At 59.1% G+C, this 13,514-nt stretch overlaps 2 protein-coding genes and 2 non-coding genes across 5 annotated transcripts; 3 read left to right on the top strand and 1 right to left on the bottom strand.

Annotated features, from left to right (window-relative positions):
- Positions 1–216: 216 nt before the first annotated feature.
- On the top strand, positions 217–7,540 carry LOC131754331 (suppressor of SWI4 1 homolog). Of its 2 annotated transcripts, XM_059059822.2 has the most exons (13): positions 217–309; positions 398–568; positions 1,055–1,156; positions 1,350–1,400; positions 1,508–1,678; positions 2,351–2,427; positions 2,618–2,725; positions 2,834–2,957; positions 3,056–3,134; positions 3,254–3,383; positions 3,457–3,623; positions 3,714–3,800; positions 6,131–7,534. In XM_059059822.2, the coding sequence occupies exons 1-13, from the start codon at positions 292–294 to the stop codon at positions 7,237–7,239; spliced, it is 2,394 nt and encodes a 797-aa protein (XP_058915805.1). In that variant the 5' UTR covers positions 217–291; the 3' UTR covers positions 7,240–7,534. The 2 variants fall into 2 exon arrangements, with proteins under 2 accessions (XP_058915805.1, XP_058915806.1); XM_059059823.2 differs by lacking the exons at positions 217–309; positions 398–568; positions 1,055–1,156; ... (7 more) ...; positions 3,457–3,623; positions 3,714–3,800 and adding an exon at positions 4,413–4,493 and having other exon boundaries at positions 6,131–7,540.
- LOC131756508 (small nucleolar RNA SNORD105) lies at positions 1,201–1,286 on the top strand. The gene has a single exon (XR_009335682.1). It is a non-coding gene; the product is annotated as a small nucleolar RNA SNORD105 (small nucleolar RNA).
- On the top strand, positions 2,460–2,539 carry LOC131756513 (small nucleolar RNA U105B). Its single transcript, XR_009335686.1, has one exon. It is a non-coding gene; the product is annotated as a small nucleolar RNA U105B (small nucleolar RNA).
- On the bottom strand, positions 7,541–11,923 carry EIF3G (eukaryotic translation initiation factor 3 subunit G). Its single transcript, XM_059059831.2, has 11 exons — positions 11,832–11,923; positions 11,645–11,691; positions 11,063–11,146; positions 10,863–10,951; positions 10,653–10,712; positions 9,576–9,680; positions 9,290–9,479; positions 8,454–8,561; positions 8,201–8,337; positions 8,008–8,114; positions 7,541–7,656 (listed from the first exon to the last, which is right to left on the bottom strand). The coding sequence occupies exons 1-11, from the start codon at positions 11,849–11,851 to the stop codon at positions 7,641–7,643; spliced, it is 963 nt and encodes a 320-aa protein (XP_058915814.1). The 5' UTR covers positions 11,852–11,923; the 3' UTR covers positions 7,541–7,640.
- Between the last annotated feature and the right edge of the window lie 1,591 nt (positions 11,924–13,514).

The raw sequence follows: 13,514 nt of genomic DNA, 5'->3' as shown, positions 1-13,514 counted from the left end.
TGGAGTGGAGAACGTGTGCCTCAAAATCGCACAGCTGGTGGAAATGTCCGAGGCGGGATTCGAACCCATGGCTCCTATCGAACCGTGCCCACCCCCGGTTTCCACAGAAACAGGCACTAGGTGTCTCCATAGCAACCCCTCCGAGGAGGTTTTCCGCGACCTGGTGCGTATGCCCGTGTGGTGACGTCATCACGCAGCGGCGCCTCACGTAGTCGCCTCGCCGGCGCCGGAAGTGAGCAGTGCGGCGCCGGAAGCAGCCAGCAGAAGAGGCCTCGAGGACGAGACGGTGGCATGGGGCAGTCGGGGCGGGTGAGGCGCGGCGGCCAGGAAAGCGGGCAGCGCGGGCGGGGTCCCGGCGGTGGCCGCAGTGCTCACCTCTCGCCTCTCGGCCCCGCAGTCCCGGCACCAGAAGCGGGCGCGCGCCCAGGCGCACCTCCGCAACCTCGAGGCCTATGCCGCACAGCCGCACTCTTTCGTGTTCTCTCGGGGCCGCGCGGGTCGCAGCGTCCGACAGCTCAGCCTGGACTTGCGGCGGGTCATGGAGCCGCTCACCGCCACCCGCCTGCAGGTCTGCATCTACCATCCCACCTCCACCCGCCGTGGGCCCCGTCTTCTGCGGGGGTGGCTCCATTCTCGAAACCGCGCGAGGCCTCAGTCTCCCTGGCTGGAGAAAGGAACCCTTATGGGGACCATCGTGGCTGCCTCTCAGGGCTTTGAGTGGCAGCAGCGAGGGCGAGCAGATGAACCGCACCCAGCTTGGCTGGGCGCCTAGGGCTGGTGGTTAAGAGGGGACTGTGGAAACAGCAAAGCTGGCTTCTCTCAAAGGCCTCCATCAAGTTACTTCACCTATCTGAGCCTCAGTTGGTTGTCAAGGGACAGAGGCGGTGCTCAAGATTCAAGTCTCACTGGCTCTAGAGACCAAGAGCATTCCACTCTCTTCTCCCCCCTTCTTCCGAGGGTTAAATGCAAGAAAGGGCGTGACAGCTTAGGCGTACAGGCTTTGTTCAATAAGGGGATATCAGTGATCATCGCTTTTTCTTTTTGCCGTTTCCAGATTCGAAAGAAAAACTCTCTGAAAGATTGTGTGGCAGTGGCTGGGCCCCTTGGGGTCACACACTTCCTGATCTTGAGCAAAACGGAGACCAGTGTCTACTTTGTGAGTGGATGCTCTCACCGGTCACTCCCCCACCCCCTCCTCCTCCCCCAGCTCTCATGATGACCCCTTGTGCCTCTGAGCTGCCGTGATTCTGGCTTCAAAGTAAACGCTCTGAAGAGATGGGCAGAGGTTCCCATTCCCCCTGCTCCCTAGTTGGACACCTCGACCCTCACTGATCCTTGTTTTTCTGTAGAAGCTGATGCGCCTCCCGGGAGGCCCTACCTTAACCTTCCGGATCAACAAGGTAAGGACTAGAGGTGGTATGAGGCCTCCGAGGGGTAGGAGCTGGGTTTGGGGATTGCCCCAGCCACGTGTGCCTGGCGGTCACCCACTTGTCACCCTGTCCTGCAGTACACCTTGGTGCGTGATGTGGTTTCTTCGCTGCGACGTCACCGCATGCACGAGCAGCAGTTTGCCCACCCTCCTCTCCTGGTGCTCAACAGCTTTGGCCCCCACGGCATGCACGTGAAGCTCATGGCCACCATGTTCCAGAACCTGTTCCCCTCCATCAATGTGCACAAGGTGGGCTGGGCCAGCCGTGGTAGCAGGCGTGGGGCAGGCCACAGTTACCACGCACAGGCCCTTGGGTTGATTGCTCCGAGCATTGAGGCTGAGAGCTCCAGGTTCTGAGGTCGAATCCCACTCATAACGCTCTGTGACAGTGGGCAAGAGGCTTCCCCCGCGAGCTGCCATCCCATCTGGCAGGTGGAAAACGATGCCCATAGTGCTTTATTTCCTAAATGCATGTTGAGTGCTGGTCCAAGTAGAGTAGCGTGTGTTGTGGCTCCATTTTACAGAGGGGGAAACTGAGGCTGACAGAGGTGAAGTCTCTATTCTCAGATCAGATACAAGGGACAAGAAGGCAGGACCAGGTTTTTAAAATCTGTCTGGCTGCAGAGCCCCTGCTTCTAATCCCTGGCACCAGTGGATCTCAAATCAGCCTTGTTAGATGCCAGTCACCAGGAAGTCCGGTGTCGACGGCCTCAGTGGGCCTCGGAACCAGCCAACGTCCAGGTAGCCCATGGACACCAATTGCAGCCCCATCCATCCCTGCAGTGCTGTCAGCACTCCGTGCCCTATTACTGTGAGGTTTCAGGAGTGCAGTCATGGCCGAGGCTTGGCATGGGCTCCAGCATACAGTGGGGCCTGGGTGCAGCTCACGTGGTGCCGTGCCTTCTCTTCTCTCCCTTCCAGGTGAACCTGAACACCATCAAGCGCTGTCTTCTCATCAACTACAACCCTGAGTCCCAGGAGCTGGATTTCCGCCATTAGTGAGTCGGGGGTGGGGTGGCGGGTGTGGCCCCGCTCTGCGGCTGATGTCAGCACTGCTGCTGAGCCTCTGTGATTGCTTAGCCTCAAAGTACACGCTCTGACACGACCGGGGAAGGGTTGGTGGCGGGGGGAGCTGACCTGCGTCCCCATGGCTCCTGACCCCGTTCTCCCTCGCTCTGAGCCCTGCAGTAGCATCAGAGTTGTCCCTGTGGGTGCGAGTCGTGGGATGAAGAAACTTCTTCAAGAGAAGTTCCCCAACATGAGTCGCTTGCAGGATGTCAGTGAGCTGTTGGCCACGTGAGGAGGGCTCAGGGTGGGGGCGGGGGGCCACCGCACGCCAGCGGGCCCCAGAGCTGTCCCAGGAGCCTGGGATCCCCTGCTGAGCCCCGTGTGTGCCCCGCACAGGGGCGCAGGGCTGTCGGAGAGTGAAGCGGAGCCAGACGGTGAGCACAATATCACGGAGCTGCCCCAGGCCGTGGCGGGCCGCGGCAACATGCGGGCCCAGCAGAGCGCCGTGCGCCTCACCGAGGTGACGTGAGGCCCAGCCCAGGGCGGGCCCTGTGGCTTCTGCCAGTCTCGAGGGAGGACTGACACACCCTCCCCCAACCCCCTCCCCCGTTCCTCCAGATCGGGCCTCGGATGACACTGCAGCTCATCAAGATCCAGGAGGGTGTAGGAGCAGGGAACGTGCTGTTCCACAGTTTCGGTGAGGATGGGGCTGGAGGGGCAGCGGGGTCTGAGGCCTGAGCGGAGGTGGGTCTCAAGGCGCTGGCGGGCTCACCTGGATCTTGGTGAAGGCCTCAGTGGCTGTCTCTTCCCATTTAGTGCACAAAACAGAGGAGGAACTGCAGGCCATCCTGGCAGCCAAGGAGGAGAAGCTGCAGCTCAAGGCCCAGAGGCAGGACCAGCAGGCCCAGAACGTTCAACGCAAGCGAGAGCAGCGAGAGGCCCACAAGTGTGTGGCCACCAGGCGGATGAGGCGGGGTCCTGGGCACAGGCCGCCACGTTGACCGATGTTCCTCTTCTAGGAAGAAGAGCCTGGCGGGCATGAAGCGGGCACAGGCAGAGGCTGATGGGGACAGCGATGCAGAGGATCCCGGGGCCCCTCCAGAGGCAGAGGGGGTCAGCCAGCAAGAGGAAGAGGAGGACGAGGCCGAGTATTTCCGCCAGGCTGTGGGCGAGGAGCCTGATGAGGGTGTGTGGCAGGCTGGGGTCAGTGTAGCTGGGCCCCACGGGCTTGCCTTTCCCTGCGCCCCGGGGGTCCTGACACAGTCTCTTCCCACAGACATGTTCCCAAAGGCAGCCAAGTGGAGGCGGCCTGCCGGGCCCCCGGGCAAGAAGCGACGGGTAAAGGAACGGAAGCCGGACCGAGGCAGTGACCGGAGGCCTCCAAAGGCCAAGGGCAGACACCCGGGGGCCCAGGCCAAGGTGGGACCCAGAGGGGCTTCCCGGGACCACAGGTGAGGCCGACTGTGGCCACCTAGGAGAGTAGCTTGAGACCAAGCCTGGGTGGCGGGTGGAATGCCCCAGATGGGGGCCTGAGAAATGCTGCCCTGGGCTCCCCACCTCCTGGGCCTCCGCGTGCAGCCCTTGGTTTCCTTTCATAAAGGAGAACTGTTTTCCTAACCTCCCTCTCTAATAAACTGATTTCTCATGAGTCTTAGTCTGCGCTTGAAATGGGGGGCCTGGTTTCTGCCCAAAACCTGGCCCCATTTCCCCGACCCTGGGCAGTGGAGGTGCAGGGCCTTGTTTCACAGGCAAGGGTGACGGGCAGATTTGACCCTGCTTTGGTGCCTTGGGGTCCTGGGCCCCTCCCCCAGCCTACCAAGGGCCCCCACAAGCAGATGGGCCAGCTCTGGAGGATTGGGTGTCATGAGGAAGGAAACCGGGGGTGGAAGTGAGGCGTGTGCCCAGACCCACTCTGCAGGCTGAAGGAGGTGGTGCTGGGAAGGGGAGGGGCCAGCAGCGCTGCTGCTAGCTCAGCAAAGGATCGTGTGCAGCACAGCACACGGGCTGCAGACGTAGAGGCAGGCCATGCGGGCCACGGCCACCACCACCACCTCAGGTGAGGAGCCAGCACTGCTTGGGTGGGTTGAGCCGGGCACACATCCAGGGCCATGGGGATGGAGGCGGCCGGCCCCTGGAAGGCAGAGGGGAGAAGGGTTAAGAATCACGTCTGGACTGACTTCCTCCCAGGGCGGAGGAATGGGATCGGAAGGCAGAAGTGAGAGTGGGGTAGCTGACAGGGTCAGGGAAGGGGTACATGCACCTCACACAGAGCTGGCCAGCCTGCTGGACCAACTGGGAACAGGCCAATTCTCAGGTTGGAAAGGTGGGGTGTGTGAAGGATCGACTGCAGAGCTCAGCTTTCCCCCACACTGCTCAGTCCCAGGTGCTGTTCTGAGCACTGGGAAGACAGTAGCAGGGTACTGCTCCACCCTCAGGAGGGAACATTCTGGGGATTTTTCTTACAGTGATCAGATGGAGATACAAGCTGTAGCAAAAAAAAAAATAAGCAGGGTAGGGGACCAAGGGTGCAGTCACAATGTTAGGGTGGTCTCAGGTCCTCTCTCAGGACCAAACCAGGAGGAGGTGAGTAGGACAGCCTTAAGGATGCCTGTTGCCCGTGACTCAGCCAGTGCAAAGGCCCTGAGGCAGGCTGTGCCTTAAGGAACAGCCAGGACATTATGGTCACAGGGAGCTGGGAGTGGGAAATGAGAGAGCCAGTGGGGTGGGAGGGATAGCTCCTGCAGGGCCCTTTGCGAAAAGGTGAGTGCTGGCTTTTCCTCCATGTGAGGAGGAAGCCGGAAGCCGGGGAGGGCTGGGAGGATAGGGATGTGACCTGTCTCAGGTGCCCTTTGGAGGCTGTGAGAGAACAGATGGGTGAGGGCCAGAGCAGGGAGACCCAAGTGGAGCCAGCAGGTAGGTGGTAGGGGCTGGACTTGGGTGACACTAAGGCGGTGACAGACTCCGACAGATGGGACTTGGAGTTGTGTAGTGGGGTGGGACACTCCCCCTGGACTCCCTCTCCTCCACCCCAGGCCCCGATGGCTCTGGGTGGTCACTGCCAGGTTACACGCATCCCTGGTTCTTTTTCTTTATTTGGCTGCGTTGGGTCTTCGTTGCTGTGCACGGGGGGTTTCTCTAGTTGTGGGGGCCACTCTTCGTTGCGGTGCGCGGGCTTCTCATTGCGGTGGCTTCTCTTGTTGCAGAGCGCGGGCTGTTAAGTGTGCAGGTTTCAGTAGCTGTGGCTTGTGGGCTCTAGAGCGCAGGCTCAGTAGTTGTGGTGCACAGGCTTAGTTGCTCCGCGGCATGTGGGATCTCCCTGGACCAGGGCTCGAACCCGTGTCCCCTGCATCGGCAGGTGGATTCTTAACCACTGCTCCACCAGGGAAGCCTGCATCCCTGGTTCTTGCTCCAGCTGGTTCTTGATGGTGCGGGACACAGAGAGAGCCTGAATGAAGGACTCTGTGCTTCTAACCTCTCTGGGCCTCTGGGCCTCTTCGTACAGATTTCCTCTGTACGAAGGAGCTGTGGTTGGCCCCCCGCTCCTGGGTGTGGGAAAGTACTCCGTGGAAGTATGCCCCGCAAAGGGGTCCTGGCGCACAGCCGGTGTGGCTGCCACAGTGTTTCCGACTCTGAAGGTGGCGGGAGCCACGGTCAGGGACAGGGGGGCTGATGCAGCAATGCTCTCTGCCCCAGGTCCCACACACTGCCCAGCCAACTTCTCAGCGGCTGCTGACCACGTCCTCGGCGGCTTCCAGGAAGACTTTGTGTGGCCCATGCTGGTGGCTGTGTTTCTGGTGGCCTTGGCTGGCAACAGCCTGGCCCTGTACCGCTTCTGCACCCAGGAGTGTCGCCCTTGGCACCCAGCCGTGATCTTCTCAGCCCAGCTGGCAGTCAGCGACCTGCTCTACGCCCTGACGCTGCCCCCGCTGGCTGCCTACTACTACCCACCCAAACACTGGAGCTACGGGGAGGCTGCCTGCCGCCTGGAGCGCTTCCTCTTCACCTGCAACCTGCTGGGCAGCGTCATCTTCATCACCTGCATCAGCCTCAACCGCTACCTGGGCATTGTCCACCCCTTCTTCACCCACAGCCAACTGCGGCCCAAGCACGCCTGGGCTATCAGCGCTGCTGGCTGGGCACTGGCGGCCCTGCTGGCCGCACCCATGCTCAGCTTCTCCCACCTGAGTGGGCCACAGCAGGAAGGCAAGTGCACTGTGGACAGGCCTGATTCCTGCATCAAGTGCCTGGGGACAGCGGGTGACAACCAGCTTGAGGCCTACAGGGTCTACAACCTGGCGCTTGTGGTGCTGGGTTGCGGCCTGCCGCTGCTGCTCAGCCTGGTGGCCTATGGCGCCCTCGGGCAGGCCGTGCAGCAGAGCCACAGCATGACGGTGGCCAACAAGCTGCGCGTGATGGTGCTGGTGGCCAGCGGCATTGCCCTCTACGCTAGTTCCTACGTGCCCTACTATGTCACGGGGGTGCTCAACGTGTATGCCCGGCAGCGCTGGAGAGCCCTCTGCCCAGGCTTTGCAAGCGTGGCCCAGGCTAAGGCAGCGTTGGGCTGGAGGACGTACGTGGCCCACCAGGTAGCACGGGGCCTGGTTCCCCTGGCCATCTGCATACACCCGCTGCTCTACATGGCTGTGGTGCCCAGCTTGGACTGCTGCCACCGACGCTGCCCTGGCTGCGGGCAGGGGCAGGCCCCAGAGAACACGGAGTGCTCCGGCCAAGCCCTGCCCCTCAATGTCACAGCCACCCCCAAAACCTCGGGGCCCCAGTCCCGAGTTGAGCCCATGACCTAGCCCATCTTCAGCCCCCTCCTCATCACGAGACACCGGGACCCAGCAGCAGAATGGAGGCTGAGAGCACAGCAGGCCCCTGGCTCTGATCCCCCAAGAGGCCCTGAGCCAAAACTTCCTCCCCAAAGAAAGGCCTGTATAGGGACCAGGGAGCACCCAAGCCAGAGCAGCAGGAATTGCCACCCGCAGCAGTAACCCCGGGCAGGGCCAGGGAGCTAACCCACAACGGGGGAAGCGGGGAGGGGGCCTGGCCCCGCCCACCACAGTGTGAGCGCCATCTGCGAATAAATGGAACAGCACAGGGTGATGGAGACCTTTTATTGCCCTCGGAGCCCCCTGCTTCCGGAGGCTGCCCTCGGTCGCTGAAGGATCCCGGGGCTGGGGGCCCAGCAGCAGCAGCCGGCTTAGTTGGTTGACGGCCTAGAGAGGGAAACACAAGGTGGCTGAGGATGGGAAGTGTGGGGGCTTCAGACCCCTGAGGGAATCCCAAGAGCACCCCCTACACCCACACCACAGGGAACTCAACGGGGATGAGGGGGACGGGGCAGGACGAGACCGGGTGGCGGCGCAGAGCACACGACGAGCCAGACCGGTGGGAAGCAGCTGGCCCCGCCGCACATGGGCTGTGCGCCCCTCCATGAGAGGAGGACAGTAAATGACCTGCGCCCCAGAACAGCCTTTGTGGCTGTTAACCTGGCCTGGGGCCTGCAGTCAGCCCGAGCGTCTGTGGGCCGCGACGCCATGGGGGGCAGGGGAAGGCAGGGGTCTCACTTGGCCCACTCGACGTTGAGGATGAGGTGGTCGTAGCCGAAGCCGGACACCCCGGCAATGGCGCGAGCGGCGTCCTCGCGGCGGTGGAAGCTGATGAAGGCAAAGCCCTGGGGGAGGGGGTGGGGTCAGGGACGCTCAAGGCACAACTGGGACCGATGGAGGACCCCTCCCCGCCCCCCGGCCGCCAGCCCACCTTGGACTGGCCGGTGGTCTTGTCCTTTGCCAGGTAGATGCGGGAGATGGAGCCAAAGGGCCGGAAGAGCTCCTGCAGGTCGGTCTCACGAGTGTCCTCGGACAGGTTGGTGACGCGGATGGTGGCGTTGTCGTCGGCTGGGCAGGCAACGAGAGGCATCTGTTAAGAGGCCGGCCCCGCCTGCTGGATAATCACAGGGTGCAGGGAGGTGCCCGCCCACCGGCCCGGTGCCAGGGTGCCCTCGCCACCTCACCTCTGCGGTTGGGCTGCATGGATTCCCCGCGGCGGCTGGCTCCATCCCGCAGGCTCGGAGGCACATACTTCCCGGTCTTGTTCTGAGTGGCCTGCACAGGCTCCAGCTCTGGAGACCAAAAGCAAGGCCCAGTCAGGCCTCCCCAGGCACAGACCTGCCCCAGGATGCTGGCGGCTCCAGCCACGGCCCCGCCCGAGCACCATCTGTCAAACCACAGGTGATCTGTTGATTCCTTCAAGGCCTTGTGGTCACAACGACTTAAAGGTCACATGCAGGAAGCTGACACCACCTTGACACCCTGCCGGTGGCACAGGAAGAGCAAGAGAAGCCACAGGGGTTGACGACAACGTCCAGCCTCACAACACATGGGAAGACAGGTACACAGGGTTAAGGACAGCCCCCAGGTACCTGCCCCCGGGCAGGTGACAAGTGGCTGCTCAGCTGGGTGAGTCTGCTCCTCGGTGTGGGCGTGCAAACACGGCGCACTCGAGTCAGGAAACTCAGACACATCCGGGGAACAACCGTCTCCCCGCCACTCACGGTGTACGTAGTCACACACGCGGCCGTACCCACGAGCGGCTCTCACAGCCCCCAGTGAGGAGAGACAGGTGACATCACCGCAGTCAGAGCACCCACCTGCCAGTCTCTCTCACACAAACGAACGTGGCCTGTGGTCACAGCCTTGCAGTGCGGACGCTATTGTGTGGGAGACGACAGCCGCCAGCAGTGGCGGTCCTGTTCAGATGCCAGGTGACGACCCACGACTCTCCCAGAGGCGCACACAATCCCCGTCCTCCACCCCACAGCCTGCCAGCCGCATCCCCGGGCCCTGGCACCTCCGGGCAGCTTCTCCTTCTCGCCAGTGGACAGGCCCAGCTGCTCGGCCAGCTCCTTCTGCATGGGCCCCAGCGTGTCCTTGTAGGGGCAGCGGGTGGTCCAGTGGTCACCCTTGCAGATTCGGCAGGACACGATCTTCTGGCCCTTGAGCTTGTTCATCGGGTCCTCCTCTTCCTGGCAGTTCAGATCCTGGCGGAGCAGGTCGGAGCAACTCAGACTGGGCTGGCACAGCCCCAACACCACCACCACCCTGGCCACTGGCCCCCGGCCTCTTGGCCCACTTACCTCTTTGCTGGTGATGAATGTCATGGATACATCATCACTGACGGTGGTGGTGGCCACATTGGGCCCTGGTGGGTCAAACTCTGAGTTCCCAAACTTCTTCCAGTTCTGAGCTCAGGGCAGGATAGGGGACAGGTCAGGGCAAGGCACTGGCACCCTAGACTTACAAGCACCACCACCTCCAGGGTGTCTGGGCCTTGAACCCCACTCACCACCCTCCCCAAATTCTCCTCAAAGCAGTGGTGATAACAGTTCCTGTTCCCTGAGTGCCTGCCAGGCCCTAGCTTCATGCCAGCTCCAGGAGGCAAGGGCAGCTCTCAGCCCCATGTTCCAGATGAGAGAACTGAGGCTCAGGGGGGAAAGAGCTCCACAGCCAGCAGCTCCTGGTAGGGGCCATGCGGGTGGCGGACCAGCTCCCACCATGGAGTGATGCTCAGGGGTATGCAGGGTCACCCAGACTTCCAGGGCCTTGACCTAATTAAACAATCTGAACCTCAACTTCCTCCCCTATAAAAAAGGGACCACAGTGCTCCCCACACCTCCCCAGAACGCTACGGGGACTGAATGAGAAAATACCACCTGCAAAGCACCTGGGTCTAACACAGAGAAAGTACACAGATAATTGTACCAAATGTATTTATTGCTATCACTTCTTCTGCCGTGACAGCCACCTGAGGGGAAGGCTTGGCTCTGTTCCTCCTGGTAGACAACCTAAGAGGAGTAAGAATCAACCCCACCCACTGCTGCACCTGCTGGACTTTTCAGGGTCCCCATAGACTGCAAACAGGCCTCAGTTCTGCTGCAGTAAAACAAGTACAAACAGTTAAACCCCACTTCTAAAAATAAAGGCACTGGGGAAAAGGATTCCTATTTTTCTCTGAGTCAGTCCTGGAAGCGCCCCCAAGACGGGGAGAAGGGTCTTACCTTCCTCCTTTTTTTTTTTTTTTATAAAATTCTTTTCTTTTTTTGGCCGCACTACGCGGCATGCGGGATCTTAGTTCCCCGATCGGGAATCGAACCCGTGCCTCCTGCAGTGGAGGCGCAGATCCCTAACCACCGGACCACCAGGGAAGTCCTTACCTTCCTCCTCGCCACAGCCTTTGAGGCCTTCCGGGTCTCAATTCTGAAGGTGCGAACAATCTGTAGACAGAAGGGGAGACGTTTGGGCTTCCTGCCTCTCAAGGTTCCTGGGGCCAGGGGATCTTCCTTATCAATGCACCCAACACACATCGTTCTCTCCTTGTCCAAGTGCCCCCAAGCAAAGGGCACCCACCTCTTCCCCAGCCTCACCTTGAACTTCTTGCCATCCTCATCTATCTTGTACTCAGTCAGTGTCTTGATGTTTCCATTGATGACCTCCTTGGGAGGCGGCAATGGAGCTGCGAGAGGGGAAGACACAAGAGGAACTGAGCCCTGGGGAATGGGGACTCGGCAGGAAGGCGGCTGGGGAGAAGAGGCAGCCCAGGGATGGAGAGGAGTCTGTCACTCACCTCCCGGCAATAGTTCAGGCTCTGGGCTGGTATCCCCGGTGGCCAGAGGGATCCCCTTGAGGAGCTCGCTGGTGACACATTTGTCTGTGAAAGGGAGTGCAGGGAACGGATGGAGGGGCAGGAGCTCCCACACCGAAATGGAGGGAACTTTGGGATGATGTCCGCACCAAGAGTTGAGAAAGGCGGGACCAAGGGCAGACGACTGGCCAGGAAGTGTCTTGGGATAGCCGTCCGGGGACACGAAGCTGGCTGTAGTAACTTCCAGCAAGGGCAAGCATAGGGGATCCCTGGCACCCGGGCGCTAGTACCAAGGCAGGAGGGAGGCTGTTACAACTTCCTCCCCGGAGAAGAGGAGCAGCTGTGCTGATACCAAGGATTTGGGCGGTGGCATGGGAGGAAGAGGAACTGGCTGGTGAACATCTGGAATTGAAGATAGGCGGGCCCGGGTAAGGATGGCGCGGGGCAGGGGCTGGCCGTGAGATGCAGGGTCAGACGGCGGTGCCAGGCTGGGGGATTGGAACAGGCAGCAGTGACGGCCTGGAGGGCTGGCTGTGGTGATCCGGGGCGACAGGGCAGACTCACCGTCCTCTCCCTCCTCTTCCACCTGGTCGGCCCAACTGGGCTTCGAACTGCGGGGAGAAGTTTGCCAGGAGGAGGGCTGAGTGAGGCAAGGCCCGGCTCCCGCGGCCTCAGCGCACCCAGGCTTCATAATACCCCCCTAGAACGCCCAGTCCGCCTCCCAAGCCTCCCTCCATGACCCCAGACTCACTCAAAGTCTCCGGTCGGCATTGGGACGCCTTCTCCACGCAGCCCAAGCCTGGGCCAAAGACCGGAAGTAAGAGGAGAACGAGACTTCCGATTCCGCTGCCTAGAGCCTCCCGACCGCCGTGCCCCACAGCGCCTCCCTACGGACGGAGGTAGAGGCGCCGGCTGTGTGAGAGGCTGGGCGCTGGTACCCTGCTAGGTAGCTAAATAGAAGCGCATCTCATTTACGTTTTTTAAACAAAGATCAATTATTGAGCTTTCACTGTTTGCAGGAACTGTGGAGAGAAATTATTATTTCCATTTTGCAGCTGAAGAAACCAAGGCTGGTCTTCCTTGTCTGGAAAGAGCTTTCCTGATTCAAATGATCAAGATGTCAAGTGGCCCCCTCAACCATTCTTCCTCCTTTGGTAACTTTTTTTTTTTTAGCCGCGCCGCGGAGCTTACAGGATCTTAGTTCCCCAACGAAGGATCAAACCCGGGTCCCCTGAAGTGGAAGCGCAGAGTCCTAACCACTGGACCACCAAGGAATTCACAGTAACATTCTTGGCTCCCTGAAATGATCTTTTCCACTTACTTGTTTACTGTCCAGCTCTCCCTCTAGAGCATGCATTCTCAATGGGAGTGATATGGTTCCCAAGGGGGCCAAAACTAATTCTTGGGTGGCAAAAACAAAACAAAACAAAACAAAAAAACCTTAGACATGACAATGGCTTGTGGCCCTCCAAAGCCAACGTTTCCCTGACAAAATCTTATTCCTAAACATTTAATTTCTGTTGTTAGGGAGAAATTAAATGTAATTAGATTAAAACTGATTTAAATTAAAGATAATTCCATTTTTCTCCTATAGAGAGGCAATCATGAAAAAAATAGTAAAAACTGCCGTAGAAAGCAGACATTTGCCTGCTTCATTCATCTCTGGGTCCCCAGCACCCAGAGGGGGTCTGAACTTAGTGCTCAATTAAAGGGCATTTGGGATGGGCTAGGAACCATATTATAAAGGACTTTTTAAACTAGACTAAAGAGCATAGGCTCTTTATCCTGCAGGCTGCGGGGTGTAGGTGAGGTCACTGACATGTTTTGAGTGGTGACCCAATGTGACCAGATTTTCTTGTGAGAAAGGTTATTCTGGAAGCCTGTAGAGGATAGAGTGGAAAGGAATAAATTAGCAGGAGTCCAGGAAGGAGGCTGGGAAAGTAAGTAAATAAAGAGGATGGTTGGGAATTCCCTGGCATGCAGTGGTTAGGACTTCAAGCTTCCATTGAAGAGGTCACAGGTTCGATCCCTAGTTGGAGAACTAAGATCCCGCAAGCCATGCAGCGCCACCAAAAAAAAAAAAACAAAAACAGACAGACAGAAAGAGAGTGTCCACAGAGAAGAAACTATTATAAAGTTGGTACAGAGAGCCTATAAATATTTGTGCAAACTCACTCAAGTTTACTCCAAGGAATGCAAAATCCAAACGATGTAGCAGATGGGCAAAACTGTAAAAAATTTATCTTACCCAATGGTAGCAAAGATGTAGAGAAAAAGACACTCCCACACTTTGTTATTACATGAAATTATGCAAACTCTTTGGATGGAATATTGACAACATCTGCTAAAACTTAAATGCACATATGTATTTTCCTTTGAACTAGCTAATAATTCAACCAGTGAGAAAAACTTGTAAATGTATGCAAAGATGTGA

This window comes from Kogia breviceps, chromosome 4, assembly GCF_026419965.1.
Source record: "Kogia breviceps isolate mKogBre1 chromosome 4, mKogBre1 haplotype 1, whole genome shotgun sequence".
Taxonomy (NCBI): domain Eukaryota; kingdom Metazoa; phylum Chordata; class Mammalia; order Artiodactyla; family Physeteridae; genus Kogia; species Kogia breviceps.
Note: the sequence above shows the minus strand (reverse complement) of the source record. Positions and strands in the feature narration are given on the sequence as shown.